Raw genomic sequence first — 18,023 nt, forward strand, 5'->3', positions numbered from 1 at the left:
CCACACACCCCCAAAAATCTAAGTATTATAATTTGAATGTTAGACTGCTACTAAAATTAGTTAATTGTAGGATGTTAATGTTATATGTGTAAATAAACCTACAGTACAATTTTAAGTACTATGAATTTGTCAGATTAGAAAGGTAGTACTTGGTCAGAGTGTAACTCATTGCCATGGAACACTAAGACTTGTAAAATAGGGCCCAAGGATTACTGCTATAGTCTGCTAAAGGGAGAGCCAGAAACAGACTTGAGAATTACCTAGATGGCGTTTAACAGGCTACTGGGTGCCACTCCACAGTTTCCGGTATCAGTAGGCCTGGAGAGGGGTCTGTTAATTTCCCTCGTAAAGAATTTCTCAAATGATACTGATATTGCTGATCTTGAGACCACACTTTGAGAACCACTGTCCTAAGTTCTTGAAAGATGAGTTTTAACTTGTTTTAAAAAGTTCAAAAGAGAACTTACCCACAGCATTAGGTTAAAGTGTGGATTTCCCATTGGCTGGAATTACTGAGTAAGACCAAAGTGTCTTTAAACACAGACTTTAATGGTAACAATTCCTTTAAGCTCAGTTAACCTTAGCTATTACAAGTGTTATGCAGATAGACAATATTTAGTGACTTGCACTGGGTTCCTCATAAGACAAATTCACTTAAAAGTGTAATCAACAATCATTTAACAGTTTTGTTATGCCAACACAAAACATGGCTAATTTGAGTCACCCTCAAAATCACTAACAGCATAATCAGTATCTGAAGCATATTTCAACTAAGCCATTAAAAAAAAAGTGAGTGTTCACTACCCCTGAGACCACTAGTTAACTGTGGTTCATACTTTAAAAAATTGTGAGTACACTCACACAAGAAAGCAAAGTTTTTTAAAAATGATTATCACATTGCAAACTTGCCCAGAGTCACTTAAAATGTAATTTACCATTAACAAGTCAACTGGACTGTAATTCTCATAGGTTAAAAGAAACTATTTAAAATGTGTTTATGCATTAAAAGATATAGGAAATATATAGAACCAAAACCAAATTTTAATCTAACATTTACTAGCATCCTATACATGGCACTAGTAATGCATATGGGGGAAATAGGGCAAATTCTTGGATTCTTTTGAAGTTTTCATTGGATATGATCTCAAGTTGTGTCCATACATTCATATATGTTGGTTTTCCAGGTACTTTACTGTTCTCTTAAACCTGGAGAAGCCTTTATGGCTTATTCCCTTGTAAGTGACATCAGAAATGTTGTAGAAAGCATTAAGTCAAAGATATAGAGAACTGGACACATGCACTAATCATTTAATCAATGGTTTAAGGAAGTCATCTTTATAAACGCTTAAGGGCTGTCTATGGCTAAAAGGTCAATCTGAAAGCCAGTTAGGGATCCAGAAGTTCTGACAAGTTTTATTTACGGTTGGCTTTCAAGAAATGTCTACTAAAGCTGTTATTTTGAGTGTAAAATTCTCAGAATTATTTTGAAAATAGCCAAACAACAGATTTTCTTACCTTGTAGAGTGGTATGTTACTAATTTCTCATTTGTAATTTCAATCCAAAATAGTTTTAACAGTATGACAATGACATTTATCCTTGAGTCATTTTTAAAGCAAAAGATGAAAAAAAGTTCACTCTGGAAAATTGTATAGCTTGGATTGATATTTCTCAATAAAATGCTTATTACAGAATTAACAAAGCCAGAACATCTTTGGAAGGCATGCATTTCACTTCCAGTTTAGAGAAGAACCTTAAGTCAATAAATCATGTCCAAACTACATTATTAAAATGTTTATAAAAATCAAGCTTTAACATTTATTTTATATCTAGCTTTCCACATCTGTGTGCAGACAAGGATTAAGATTGCACATAAGTGTAAGCAGTGCAAAATGTGGAAGTGGAGAAAAGTCACAGATGTGCTAGAAATTGAATACAGGATTGTAAGAAAGCAATGGACAAATCAAAATAACTAGGGAAAAAAGTGAAACTATACAGTCAGAATTAGGAAGGGTGAAGAATGATAATGCCCTTGTTACTACAGAAGTTAAATTAGTGGCACACATAGCACTTTTCAAACAAAAAATAATCCAATAGCATTGACTTTTATTCATTCATGTTAAGTCACCTGAAATGATATCTGTTGCATTTATATGCTCATTAATGTAAATGGCTAAACAAATCCATTTCAATGGATACTCAATATCCCACCATAGTTAAGTCACTTCAACACAGCCTCATGACAACTCCCACACCAAAACAGTACTTTATTTTGTAAATTTTAACCCATCATTACTCCCATGTTATGGTTTTTTCATCTGTCAAGTGTACAAGGTGAAGAAAAAATTTAGTTAGATGGGGGTTGCACCTGGAAAATAAATTTCTTAAACTTCATATACATGTTCAAAACTGCTGGGTCCCAAGTCCACCTATGAACTCCAGGGCTGCCAGTATCAGGTGCAGCAGACTAAAGCTACACTATCCGAATAGCTTATTAATTCTGCATAAATCAGGTCAATCAATGTGTCAACCTGTAACAGACTGTGCACTTTTAACTGAACATGGCAAAATATTCACTCTTTAACTTTACATCATCATTTGATGTCAAACAATGAAGCAAATCCCAACAGTATTTACAAAAACAGCTTTGCATTTACAAAAGATTGTTTCCCATACTGATTAATCCAGGCAGCTAACTCATTGGTTTATGCAACTTTATTGAAGAAAAATAAATCAATTACTAGCAGAGCTATTAGTTGATCACTCATCCATTGACAACTTGCATCATTTATTCAGTGCTATATTAAACAGTGTATTGGAAGATAGATTAACTAATAGCTCCAAGCCTCCTAACAATTTAAATGAAAATTACAAAATGTTTGAGACCCTATTTTGGAATACAAAGGGTGTTTCACTTCCAATTTCCATTCTCTGTAGAACAAGAACAGGTCATTCCTTTATTGACATGCATAAAATACATCACATTTTCTGTTCTGCTGATGCTATTAATTCAATACCAATTCTCCAGCCACATCAGTTATGAGCATAAAGTATATCATGTAACCTCAAATCTCTAACAGTGGAAGGCTTAAACAAGAATGGATGCAATTAGAATAATGCTGCTTCCTTTGATGTGACAACTGAGCATCCATCTCCCTCCCCCTCAGATGACTTCTTCAGCATGTTAGAGCAGTGAGGAATGGTTTTAGTCTCATAACCAAGTTAGAGTGAAGACATTGGCCACATAATACACATGCTCCATTTTTAAAAAAATTCTGAATCTTGGGCAACTGTTCTCTTGTAACTACTTTACAGTTTCTAAAAGCAGTTATTGTCCAAAGCTGGAAGAACTTAAGTCTTCTCAGATGAGCATGTGAATGAATGGAGGGAGGTAAACAAAAAAATAAAATTAAAAAAGATGAGGTCTGATAGGGGAGCAGCCGGATAAGAAAATCAAAAAAGGAACAGTAATTTAAAGTTTATTCCAGCTATAATGCAGGTTATTCTGACTTTAAGGTAGCATCACATGGCATACTTCTGAGTCCATTCCCGAGATATTCTGTTGTACCTGTAAATAAAGAATATGTTATTCAAAAGGTTAAAATGAAGAATACTTACTACTTAAAAGGGAATGAAAGACTTCTATTTTACCTTGACTCATCGGTCATTTAATGGCTATAGTTAGAATAAAGCCGACAGGAAGAAACAGCATTGGTACTCAAAGCAATGTGGGAAATGAAAACCTTATGCTTCCAAAACACTAAAAATATTTTAATAAACAATAAAGTGACACTGAGATTGGGGAGGCTAGCAAAAATCACAGAAAGACCTTTTCTCTCCCCTACCACTCAGCTAATTTCTATTACAAATCTATAATTAGTATCCATTCCAACAAATGTTAACATATAAAAAATTATTTTACAGTTCACCATGGACTTATGTCAGAACAGTATACACATTCTGTATACCTACAGCTATAACACCAGTTAACTAACCATTTTATCTAACTCCTAGACTTTGAGAAGTTACTTGACCTCGGGTAATACCAGAAGAGAAAATGCCTTTGAAACTTAGGCACAGGCAGAAGATTAAGACATTAAAACTACTGATAAAAGAGCGGTAGTTTTCAAGAGGAGGTGGGTGTCAATGGACTGTGTTAATTAGAACCACATGTGTTATTTTTAAATAGTATGGTAATTGGAGCTTGTAACAAACCCCATTTGAGACCAATGAATGGGAATCTCTAGGAATACAACCGAGGGCAACAGACACACAAGCAAGGTTATTTATCACCGGGGAATATCACTAATATTGATAAATGATATCAATTTTTCCCTGTTACACCCATGCCTTGGTCTACTTACCAACAAAAAATATAGTGCTAACCTTAAGAAGTGAATATACATCAAAAGGCGCAGAACTTTTAGATATTTATTTATAGTTTGAACTTGCTAAGATTTTAAACTAGCTTCATTTCAAACCAAGGACTAAACATGATTCAAGCATTTTTCTAAACTTTAACATAGAGAAGTTCTTTCTACCAATTCATGGTTACCACATTCAAGGACACCTTCTCAAAAAGCCAGTGCTTTAAAACAAAGGTTTTGTTTAGCATACAGGGAGCCACAAAGTAGAGCTAACACTAATGCATGCATGTCAGTAATAAACATTTAGTTTAGATGCTTAGGCTTAATTGAAAGTTTTCCCTTTATACATTATCCCTTGGCAAAATTTAAACTAAACCACCACATTCCATATAGCATTGGTATAAAGCTTAAAATATACCAATTTTAACATTAAAATTAAACACCATGGTGGTTTGAAAGATACTACTTAAATTTCCATTTCTTACTAATGCTATATAACTGCTTTATCATGCAAAAATACTCTCAAGCAATAATGACTACTTGGTATACTTTCAGGCTAAACAGAGATCAAGCAGTTAAATAGTTTTCAGAAAACTGCCGACATCGGTTACCTTTTGTTAGTTAATACAGTGCCTTAAAGCATGCAGCACTCAAGTGCTGGCAGTACCATGAATAAGCGCACCATAGAGTGCAGATCCTCTTACCCTACAACATAGCGTATTTCTCTGTCCACTCTCTTGCTAACCTATTGTACCTAATTGAACAAGTATACTTGGCATTAATTATAACAATATGAAAGTTATAATAGTGAAGTTGTATATAAAGACAATTCAAATATTTGAGAAATTTAGACCAAATTTTTACAATAGTACCTATATTTTTTTCAAAAACTTAACTGAGGTGAATAATTTGCTTTCTTCTCCAAAACTTAATAATAAAGTGACAGAGTGTTGAACATGTTAGAAATAGAAAACATTTTAGAGGGGTTATTCATTGTCACAAAACTAAAACCTAATAATTTTCAAAAATAGTCCCATTTCAGTAACTAGCTACTGCATTACTTAAACTATTATCTTACCAAAAGTAAGCATCAAGGCTTCTTGGCATTGCCATAACTTACAGCAAAGTATAAGCCTAACTCATTAAGAAAGACAACTTTTTGTATTATTTCCTTAAAACTACTACATACTTACTTATCTCTGTCTGTTTTATAGATCCGTGCAATCTCTGGCACTAGGGGGTCATCTGGGTTTGGATCACATAGCAGTGAACAAATGGATAAAAGAACTGCAAGAAAATAAATGTCTGTTACCCAGCATCGAGAATTTGGATAAAGAAAAGTACTTAAAAACACAAATTATACCCACTTATATCAATGAACAGATCATACACATAGAAAAATCAGTAAGAAACAATGGACTGAAATGTCATATTAGTCAGATGAACTTAATGGATATTTACAGAAAGTTTAATCCAAAAACTGCAGAATACATTCTTTTTAAATGCACATGGCCCATTCTCTAGGACAGATTACATGTCAAGCCACAAGAACAGTCTCAAATTCAAGACTGAAATTTTATCAAGCATCTTTTCCAAACGCGATGGTATAAAACTAGAAATCAAGTAAAACCACATATTATAACCTCAATCTTCAAAAGTTTTTTATTAGTTTAGATCTTAATTTCAACAAGACAAAGCTTTACAGAGATTTTACTTCATAGGAGACAAGCTCCTGGTAAATAAGAAATGCTACAAATTGAGCTCTGTTGGGTCTAGTACTGACTAGTTATAAAAATACTGCCAAACTCAAGAGTTCTGAGATCACCAAATAATGCCATAGTAGTTTATTGTTATTTTTAAAAAACGAGTGGCATTAGAATTTAATCACTTGAGTTTCTTGGTACTCTGAGGAAAAAAAAAAACTTTAATTAAAAGAACATTTGGGGAATATCTATACCATAATATTCTTAGCTGTGAGATAATCCTGCTCTCAATTTTCACAAAAACTCCCAATTGCTCCATTGACTGTGTTATTTCCTTGAATTGATAAGATAGAGGCAATATCCCCAAGAGTATTGACAAAATGAAAAAATGCCAACATCTATTACCAAGTGAGCCTTCAACTCTAGCTCTTACCCTAACCTATTCAACAAAGATGCCAAGCTTCATGGAACATGTATCTAATTCATTTTGAATGCCTTTTATGTGCCAGACATTGTACAAGGTGCTATCGTATTTTAAGTTATAAAAGCCTCAAGTGGGTAGGACAATCTTCAGATGAAGACAAAACATGCCATAAAATAAGACAACATTAATGTAACATATTACAAGCAAATATTTTAAACCCAAGTGTGGGGGGATGCATAAAACTCAACCTACACTTACAGAAACAGTGTTTAGTATTATACTGCATTCCCACCAGCAAAAACAAACAAACAAAAAAACCAAAACCAAAAACAAAAAAAACCAACAACAACAACAAAAAAACACCTGGAGGCTAGCTAGTATTAAGGTATTCTTAATACTAGGTATGTGGTGTTAAGAGTCTTATTTGAAAGGAAACTGAAATGTATCCAAGAGAGTGAAAAACAGGTCTAAAATTATGTTACACTTAGAACAATTATGAAAGCATTACTCAGTTTCCCTTTCTCTCCCCTCAAAAGTGGTTCTAGTCAAGTAAAAGTTTGGGAAATGCTACACTGCCCCTTAGGAGATTCAACTGTATTGTACAAGCTTATGGAAGAAATGTCCTGGCCTTAGAACCCTATTTCACTTAGAATTTACCATACTTATAGAAATCATAAGTTTTTTTTGTAAAATACCATGAACTATTCCAAGAAACAATGTGAGGATGCTAAAGTTAACTGCTATCCTCAAATGTCTATAAATGTCATAATCAATAACATTAAAAGCCTAATTTTGTGTACCTAAGGAATGCTAGGCCAATACCAAGAAATACTTGAAGGCAGACTTCTTTCCCATTAAGTAGTTCTGTGGTGGTAATTTTAAATGGATCCCTATTAAAAGTAGAAGAGCAGTATTGCTCTAAGGACATTTCCAAGACTAATTTTAGACTGTTATTAAGTAGGAACAACATACCATGTTCACACAACACCTAACTAAAGGTTTTTTTTTTTAAATGGCTTTTTATCTAAAAAACATGTAAACACAGAAAAGCAAAACCAAAATTTCTTGCAATGGAAACCTTAAGATTTAAAAATTTAACTTTAGAGATATTGTTTTAGTTAAAAGACAAAAAGCAGCCCCGATGTGCAAATGGCTTGGGATTAAAAACTACTACAGAAATCAATTAAAATAAACTTTGCTTTTATTATTTGATGTTATTTGCAAATAATACCAATACCCTAGTTTTAACTGCTGCCCACAAATTTCTCTAATCAATACTGCTAAAATAGCAAAAATGGTATAACTTTTTATTCCTTCCCCGAAAAGTTGGCATAATACTCAAAGTAGCTCCCCCCAATGAAAGTCCTTTAACTATTAGAAAATCAGAGCAGCTCAAGACTTTCTTTAAAAGTATTTTACCTTTAGAAATAGTTAAAGCAGGAGACCACTGTGATCTTAGAATATCGAGACAAATGCTGCCATTACTGTTAATATTTGGATGATAAATTCTTGTTGTAAATGCAACCTAAAATAAATAAAAAAAAAACCTTTAGGTATTTTTCCCAAATGAAAACAAGCATTCTAAACTTATAGAAGACTTCTAGCAAGGTTTAAAATAACTGCCACAATTAAAAAGTCAAATAGCTAAAACCTAATTCATACATATAAAAAAAACAAAAATTACAGAAACTGGCTTTTATATTCTGACCGAAGTCCCCCAGGGGCCCCCTCTTTTTAACTAAAATAGAAAATATAACTTTAGGGCAAAAATGTTATTCTCAATGATATGGTGGAATATTCTGAAGGTTAACTTTGGCCCTACCACATCAAAATTATCACAGAGCAATTGGAAGGGTATTTTGATTGTAACATTCATCTAGAAAATCTTTAAAAAAGAAAGTGCTAAATGTAAACCAAAATTTATAGACCAGTTCATTTAAGATTATCGTTACAAAGGTATGTATTTGAGTCTACATTTCTACTGTACATGGTGAAGATGGTTATAGTGAAGTGCCAATGTTCTATGTATATATTACCTTCTAGTTATTCACATACGTTGAATTTGTGTATATTGCTCTGAAAAGTCAAGGACCATATACATGTTTTTAATACTTGTAAACCAGTCCACCTCAGTGCATTAAGCAACTCTAAGTTTTGATAGATTTGTTCAGTTATGTATGCAAGCTCAACCCTCAAAATGGTTAGTCTAAGCCTCAACACAAATTTAAGTTGCAGTAATATGTGCAAATGCATACTGAAGTCAAATATTTGAAGCCTACTATTACAAGACACTAAGGTTAATAATCCAAATCTGTATAAACACAGTAATAAAGTGAGGGAGAGAATCCAGAGTATATTTGAGCTTTGCAACATTGAGGATAAGGCAATTCTTATCTCCATTTACAAAGGTCAAATCCAGATCTAGTTGCTCTTTTAACTAAAGGTCAAGTCAGCATTCCATATCAATGACTCAATTCAATATATGTAACCAGCTTCAATTATTCTTATTCATTATATAATATGATTAAGTTGGTATGTGTGTGTGTGTGTATATATATATATACACATACATATACACACACACACACACACACCAACTTAATCTTAACTATGCAGAAGCCTAATTTGTAAGAATACTCTATTCCTCTGAAATAAAGAACAAATCTATAGTAACAGATTTTGGAAGAAAATACTTGCCTTAGGTGGTTTGAAGGGGTAATCTGTAGGAAAATGAATTGTCAAAAAGAATACACCACCTTGATATGGGCTGTCATTCTGTGAAAAGAAAAATATGCTTAACCGATACTTAAAATATTATTGCTAAATAATCCATTACATTTCTATTTTCTAAGTATTTCCCTATCATGAACCAAAATTACCTACTATTTACACTGTAATAAGGGTCTAAATTACTCCAAAATTCAGTTCATGTTAATGGAAAAAACAATCAAAATTTACTGTAGAACACGAACTCTAATTTACTTAGATCTCATTTTACATAAGTCACCGAAAAATTTTAAAAATGATCCAGAAACACAGTGTTCTAGCTCCTCATTCTCACAAAGGAAAAGTATACTAAGCAATAAAATCTACATACAGTATTATGTATCGAACTATAACTTCAAAATAAGTTCTTACATTTGTAGAATGATAGCCATATAATATATACAACTGGCGTTGTACCTCTCAATAGGACATTCTGGCCACTTGGCAAACCAACAGGAGAAAGAGAACAAAAACCAAATAGGATTTTAGACAGTTTAATTCCCAAATTGGCTCCTCAAAATTCTCATTCAAAACCATGGAAGTTTTTTCTTCAAAAGCATACTGAATTCAGATTACTAGATATGGAAAGCAACGTGGAATGTTTTTCCATTTCAACAGAAAACTAGCAATACTCTTTCTCTTTTGCCATTTTGCTCATTATAATTTGAGTATAAAGAACTCCCTTAGCAAATAAATATTATATAATTTAGCATGAAGCAATATTTGGGACTTAAAGAAGTGTCTTAGGTGTACAAATGACGTATGACAGAACCAGTATTCAAGCTAGATTGTATGAAAACCACTGATCAACACCAAAGAGTGATGACAGAAGTCAGTGACCTAGTTAAGAAAATACGAAATCATTTAACTGCCTATCCACCCCACTCCATTAGAGAATATGTATATAGTGCTAAAAAATAACCTTTCAATATGCCCATTCTGGATATCGGGCAAACAAAAACTTTTATAGGTCTGACACTTTAATATAGCTCATTTAATCCCCAGCCCTCCATAAAATGAAACACTACTAATTCAATCAATCTAACCCCCTTTTATATGCTAGGTGTATATATATAAGGGACATACAGAACAATTTATCTTGATGGGCTTACAGTCTGGTAGAGATATGCAATGAAATGTTACAGATATGAAAAACAGGGTGTACTTGTGTTTAAAAGAGAAAGGTCAATTTACAGATGAATTAAATTCAAAGAAACATACGACTAGGAAATGGAAGAGCTAGAATTTAAATTGAGTCCCTTCTACTCCAAACTCCCTTTCACTTCGTCTATAGAATTTTAATTCAAAAAACAGACTGGAAAGCAGCATCTGAGAAGTATAGAAAAAATAAAGCAAAGCACCAGAATGTGAAACAGATTTATCAGACAGCTACATTAACTAGGAATAGATGCTGCAAACAGCATAGTTTTATAAAATAAGCTAATACTGAAGATCAGTATTTGTACTGCGTAAAATAACAACTTAAAAGTAATCCTAAAAACTTTTTTATAGCCCAATTCCAAAAGTTCTGTTTAAGCTTTTTCATTCAATGTTATCTACTGTCAAGTGTTATATCTAACTGCTTCTGAATAAAGGCAATCTAATGAGATTTTAAGCAAAGCCAAATTTCATTTCGCTTGTTCAAAAAAAGAACTGATAAAATAAAAATATTTCAAATGTTACAATTTAACATTAAAACTCCAAAGAGGAAAAACTGGTAAAACTACTGGATCCAGAAGTAACTAAACTACGCCATCTAAAAAATTGAGGTTCTATCAAATCTACCATAAACTGACAGTAAAGGGAAAATACAACAAAGAAAAACAAAACATTTGATCATTTTGATCATTAAATCGACCCAAATTTTACAGTCTCTTGAACTAGCCTCCTCTCCTTTATGCCTGCCACTACTAACTTAGCTCAAGATCCTACAGTAGTCCTTCCTTATCTGTGGTTTCACTTTCCGCAATTTCAGTTACCTGCTGTAAGAAAATATTAAGTGGAAAATTCAAGAAACAACCAATTCATAAGTTTAGAATCGCATGCCATTCTGAGTAGCATGTTGTCCCACCTGGGATGTGAAACATCCCTTTGTATAGCATACAATGGCTCTGTATGCTCCCTGCCTGTTAGTCACTTAGCAGCCATTCTGGTTATCAGATACTGTCACAGGATCTCAGTACTTGTGTTCAAGTAACCCTTACTTAATAACGACTCCAAAGGGCAAAAGTAGTGATGATGGCAATTCGGATATGCCAGAGAGAAGCCATTAAGCATTTCCTTTTAAGCAAAAAGGTATGTATAGTACTGGTATTTTGAGAAAGCCCACATTCACATAACTTTTATTACAGTATACTGTTATAACTGTTCTATTTTATTATTACTAATCTCTTACTGTGCCTAATCTATAAATCAAACTTTATCATAGATATGTATGTATAGGGTTCGGTACTATCCATGACTTCAGGCATCTACTGGGGGTCTTGGAATGTATCCCCCTCCCATGGATAAGCGGTGAGACGCCTCTGTATTTTTTGTCCACCATTATGGCAATGGTTTACTACTGGTATTCCTGCTTACACTGACTTTCTTCTCCAATTTATTCCTCACCCTATTGTTAGAGTGGTCTTTTTAAGATACAAATTACTCCCCTGCTTGAAATCTAGCACAGCATTCAAGATAAAAGGGCAAACTCCTAAGCACACAAGGTGCTTTATGATCTGGTTCCCACCAATCTAGTCTCATCTTCCACCAGAATATGCTCTCTTCACTGCAAATAAAGGAAGTATGTATGTTTCACATTTCTTTTTCCCTACTATATTTTTCCCCCTACTTGAAACACTCTTATCTGTGTCCTCATCTTCTTTACCTTCAGGATGGTACCGAAATACAGCCTTCTCTTTAGTCCAATCTGCTGGCTGTCCTCTTATATCTCCCCTTCTGTATAGTTACTATTACCTCACATACTTATTATTTATACTTCACTCTTCTACTAGACCACAATGCTTCTTAAAGAGTACGGTACAGAAGGTAAGAGTTTTTTCTATCATTAGACTTTGCAGGAAATGACAACACACTTAACATAAATTGAAAAATATAACACTTAAGGGACCAATAAAACATACCAATGAACCAATTATTTCCTTTCAGATGGTTTTAATATCTGATTTGCCTAGGCTGCTAAATGTTACATTATTCACAGTTATGGTACAGGCATAACTCTTTTCACAGTACTTCACAATGTTGCCTTTTTAAGTTTTTTTTTAAACAAAGCTAAGACCCTTCACCAGCAAAAAGATTACAACTCACTTTACTGCAATACTCGCTTTATTGCTATGGTCTGGAACTGAACTTGCAATACCTCCAAGATATGCATATACTTTCTTCTATGGTCATAGATAAGGTGTAATCTATGTTAATGTGGTTCTCCAAATAATTTCAAAATATCTTTTTGCCAGTTCCCATTTCCAATTATAGAAAAACCAAGCAGGTAAATATCAGAAATAATAGGTAAGGAATTTCTCCTCAATGCCTCAATTCTCAACAGGAATTGCCCTTAATATAGTACAGGAAACCAAATAGTTTAAAAACGACATACTAGCAATGCTGTCAATTCTTTCAAAGGTTTAGTTTTTATGAGTATTTGTGCTTCCAAAGTATCTTAAATTCAAAAATGCCAGCATATACGATTATTACAACCAAGAATTTTTGCCTCCTAACTTTAATGATCAAGAGCCATTTCTTGACTACAATCAACTAAAATTCAAGTTACTCTGAACTAAAACTTAAATTAGATGCTCCATTCCTTAGAAAGTCAGGAATCTTTAGTTCTGTAGCACTGCCATCACTTTGACCTAAGAAATACTCCAAAGCAAAAGTAATTTTGTTACCACTTTTCTTTCAGCAAATCTGCAATTATGGGTTGTTACGTCACCAGTGGCCCTGTTTTGGGTCACACATGCATTCCACACAGGATAGGCATACTACCAAAATGAGGTAATATTTTATCTAATCGAATGGTGCTGTTCTGACACAAAGATGCAATCAAAAGCCCAAAGAACATTAGTTATTTCATGAATAATTCCACAGTAAAGATAATCATTAGCTATTTACAAGCTGACAAGCTTACTTATAAAGAGCACAATAAAATCTGTATTTTGGGTAAGTTTTTATAACCTTTGACTCCTTCCTGAAATTATCCAAACAGTGAGAATTAACTTTCCTAGAAAACAAATACATTTCAGGGAATAATGGTAACCAAAGCAAAACTCTGCAGTTGTGGTATAAATATATATTTTGTGTTTGTTAATCAGAGAATATAATATTTAAGTAGTTCTGAAATCAAATATTTGTTTTTAAAAGTAGAAAACTGCTAGTCATTAATGTGCATTAAAAGGTTGCTGGAAAAAAACTTAGCAAGGAATGGCCATAATCTGAAATATATATAAAACAAACAAAAAATATTTTCTTAATACTGTAGGTATTTGTTTCCTTACCTTTTGGAAAGGAACAGTTCAATTAAAGTCTCGAAAGTCAAGCATGAAAACACCACTAATTTTAAGAGCTGGTTTATTATGTACACCATCCAATTAGAAGTCTTGATTACCAGCTCTTTCATACTTTATTAGTACTGATAACTAATTTTTTATGAGACTATCTTAAAGCACTCTCTGAATCAAGGATGAACTTTATTTGGTACAGACACTGTAAAGCATTTTATTGAATTCTTTGCTTTAAAAATTCGTGATCTATATAATGGGAAAAGTCTAAAATAAAAGTTCCAAGCAATTTCAAGTGCCTACAAATCTAGGTAGGCAAAATGAAGTGTACCTGGTAGGAATTGTGGCAGATAACAAACTCCACCTAAAAAAAAGAGAATCAGCTGCTACTCTATCCCAAGCCATTATCGCTTGTGAGAATGAGGGCCTACTCAGACGGTTTTTATGCAAAGATTGCCAACTTTTAAAATACCTCGTGGACCAAACTAGGTAAGCCACTAGTTAACATTAAAAATCACAATTTTGTTAGCAAAATAAAATTTAAAGCAGTAAAAATAGTTCTTGAGATAAATGTAAACAAATAATCCTGATTTCGTTTTTATTCGGAATAATCCAGACATAATTTAAATTATGTCCTAATTTAATTCACAATCTTCCTACCTCTAGGTCATTTACTCTAACTCAATCATCCCTACTATAATTTCCCATAAATTTCTCCTACTAAGCACTTCATTAACATATCACTTACTGCCCATCTTATCACACTTGTTTTAATTTCCTGTCTCTCACAGGTTTAAGCTCCCTAAATAAAGAGGATTCATGCCTATTATGTTCATTTTTATCTGTAATAGCTGGCACATAGCAAGGGCTCACATTGGTTGAGACAGAAAAAACAGATCAAAGTTACCAAAATCTGAACTGCTGAACAAACACTTGTAGATAACCCATCTGCTGGCTAACTTTTCCAAGGGCATTGCGTCGTTCAGACTTATAAACATCTACTTATTGATCATTATCTCACCTAGCACACTATCACCATCTATGTTGAGATTAAACCATCAAAAAAGAAAGCAGAAAATTCAGTAAGATACACATATAACTTAGAATAGAAATCCTAAAGTGCCTTGCAAGTCAAAAAAACGTTAAGTATTGTGCAAGATACAGTCTTACCCCAGGATGTTTTACTGCGTTCTAATTCTGTGAAATTCTTAGATGGTATCCATAATTCTGAATATTCAATTATCCAGCATATACAGTTTCTTATCTACCCAGGATAGAAAGGAATTTTGCTGTATTCAAAATATCACTTTCTACCTAAAAATATTCAAATTTTGCATAAAACTAAAGTTCTATAAAGAATCAAATAACGAAATAATACAATTAAAGCTAGATTTTGGGCAACTTCCCAAATGGAATAAGATCGTTGAATAACATTATGGTAGAGCCAGTAAATTAATTGGCTCTACAAATACAACAGGAAGCTCTGTGACAATGCTTTATATTGCTATTAAAGAAAACTAAATTGAGGTGAGCAGATATTTGGTAGGTCAGAGATACTATACTCTAGAACCTGAACACAGTAACAGATACATACAGTATCCATAACAAATGACTAATTCATTAAATTATTCTTTCTTTCAAAAGAAGAGTACAACTGGCATATCCAAAACAGAATCACAATGAAAGAAATCTAAATATTAGGTATAAATTACAACTAGATGTTGGATTTTTCAATTAAAAGCAAAAAATTTTTAATTCTTAATACTTACAGGTCCCATAATTGTGGCTTGCCAATGAAACACTAGGAAAAACAAAAACAAAAAACTCTTATTATTATGTGAAACTGTACAAGCCTTTTTTTGAAATTAGTCATAAAAATCAACTTGAGAGTTACTTACTATCATCCCCAACTGGACCTGCAGAACATTGTGCTGGAGGGTCACGGGCCAAATCACTAAGTTCCTACATCAAGACAGAAAATGATGGGTCATGTAACCGTAAGAGAAAACAAAACTAAGCAAAGAGAGTTAACTACCTCCAGTTTTTTTCGCCCTATTCTTTAAGGAACATATTATCACAATTCATATTTTAACAATATGTTTATTAAAAGAGAAAACATAAGTAACCCTAGCACAGTCTCTGGGGTATAGTAAGTGTAGTTATTTAATACACACACTCAAGACAATCATCTTGGCTAGGGTTCACAAAAGTATATACATACATCGATATGAAAATTATTATATTAACAGCTGTCATCTTAACATACCAAAAAAGTGGTAATCAGATACTTTCATAGCTTAAGAACCTAGACAATACGGCTCTCAACATTCATGATATTTGCTGAACTTTCAGACCATCTCAGAGGCCTTCTTTTTTACTGTCTTAAATCCTGTTCTTTTTGAACCAATTATCCACTGACCTCATTTTTCACTCGAAAAATATCTCATGGTACTAGCTAGGTAGGTACCCCCTTTTTGATTTCCTTAGTCCCTCAATTCAACCTAATTTTATTCAATGTTGAGGAAAACTGCAACTCTGGAAGAACCTAACAGAACTCTGCTCTTAGCAGAACAGGCTGTTTCCACAACTCTACCTGACCTTGTTATTTACCACAAATATGTACTCAGTCCTTCCTTGACTTGTGCATAATTAATCTAGTAAGAAAGTAATTTCTTCACTAGTTTCTTTACAAATTTAAGATAAAAGCTAAATCTACATATACTACATATAAATGCCTATAAAAACATATAGCCCCCGAGATAATAATGGGCTTCTAAGAAAATGCAAGGAATGCAAAACACTGTAGGAAGACCAGAGCAAATTTTTGCCTCTATCAAATGGTCAAAATGTACTTCAGAAATTGGCCAGTTGTTCAAGACTGTCAGTCTAGACACACTCCATTAAAAAAAAAATCAATACAAAGAATTGTTCTTGTGGCAATCGTTTTGCAATATGCATATGTAAAATCATTACTTGTATATTGAAATCCAGTATGTCAATTATATCTCAATAAAACTGTAAAAAACTGTCCTGATAACAGTGCCCATTTGCTTCTGAAACTCATACCACAACTGCTTATAGGTTATCAAAACAGCTAGAGAGCCCCTGATTCACAATGTTAAGATGATGTAAGATCAGAGCAGACCTGTACGCTTGCCTATATAAATATATCCTTGTATGTCCAACATATTAAATAGGAGAAAATTAATTCCAAACATTTTTGATTCTAATCAGTAGGAATTACAGAAACTCATCTCAGAGTAAAACAACTGGTTATAAGAAACTATGCATGGCTTTAGTTAAAAAACGAAACAATAAAACCCTTACGAAAACATCAATTAATTGTGAAACAATCAAGTATTTGAAAAACTACGTTTTTTGAGTAAAAAAAGAAATGTACTGGCAACATGAATTAATCAACAATCCATTACTGAGCAAATGATTTTTTCATAGGTTAGATCAAATCTCACCCAGCAATTACGTGTATTCCATGAGTAGCCAGTTTTGTTATAATGGCAATCTACTTTAACACCACCTCAAGGTATATATACTTTAGATAAGAAACAAACACAGTCTTGATAGGAACAGAATTTTCCCACATTCCGAAACTCATAACAAGTTCTATTGTGTAACTGGCCCACCAAAAAGAAAAACCAGAAGCTAACTTAGGCAGTCTAATTCTCTTTCCTTAAGGAAGTTGGATTTAAAAAGTCTATTTTAAGGTTAAAAACATACCAGTTCTAAACCACCCTGCCTCCTTTCCCACAAAAGATCTGAATTTTCAAAAATGCTATTAAAACCCAAATATAAATGCTATTAAAACCCCAATTCAAATGCTCAAACATAGCATCATAAAATCAGGGCACTGAGTATATATCTCCCTCAATATTATTTCAGTCTGGAGTCTCACTTTTAATTTAACTTAGACCCACTATTTCCTATGCTTACTTCCTCATCTCTAAAATAGCAATGTCTATTTGTACAGAATTTTTGAAAAGATGAATGACAGTTAAAGCACTTTGGCATACAATTTAGCACATAATGTACTAGCTACTCAACAAGCAAACATGTAGACCACCCGTCTGGAAGGCAAGATTTCCTCCGTAGGCAAATCATTTATGAAACAAAAAAAAAACTGCTTCACAAATAAACTACTATTATAGCCTTAGCCCATTTAAACCTTTTGCCTATGTGACAAATATTTATGCTTAGCTGTCTATAATGTCATCTAGCAACTATACTACCATGACATGTTATACACTAGCA

General features: G+C 33.1%; 1 protein-coding gene across 5 annotated transcripts in view; it reads right to left on the minus strand.

Annotated features, from left to right (window-relative positions):
- Positions 1-2,084: 2,084 nt before the first annotated feature.
- The window catches only part of UBE2D3 (ubiquitin conjugating enzyme E2 D3), a 28,917-nt gene continuing 12,978 nt past the window's right edge, over positions 2,085-18,023 (minus strand). For all 5 annotated transcript variants that reach the window (XM_006918879.3, XM_006918878.2, XM_015594910.2 and 2 more), the window contains exons 3-8: positions 15,656-15,719; positions 15,527-15,558; positions 9,190-9,267; positions 7,912-8,017; positions 5,559-5,652; positions 2,085-3,566 (exon numbers count right to left, since the gene is read on the minus strand). In XM_006918879.3, coding sequence (XP_006918941.1) covers positions 3,521-3,566; positions 5,559-5,652; positions 7,912-8,017; positions 9,190-9,267; positions 15,527-15,558; positions 15,656-15,719 — 420 coding nt within the window. In that variant the 3' untranslated portion in view covers positions 2,085-3,520. The remainder of the gene's footprint in view (positions 3,567-5,558; positions 5,653-7,911; positions 8,018-9,189; positions 9,268-15,526; positions 15,559-15,655; positions 15,720-18,023) is intronic.

Source organism: Pteropus alecto, unplaced genomic scaffold, assembly GCF_000325575.1.
Source record: "Pteropus alecto unplaced genomic scaffold, ASM32557v1 scaffold5, whole genome shotgun sequence".
Lineage (NCBI taxonomy): Eukaryota > Metazoa > Chordata > Mammalia > Chiroptera > Pteropodidae > Pteropus > Pteropus alecto.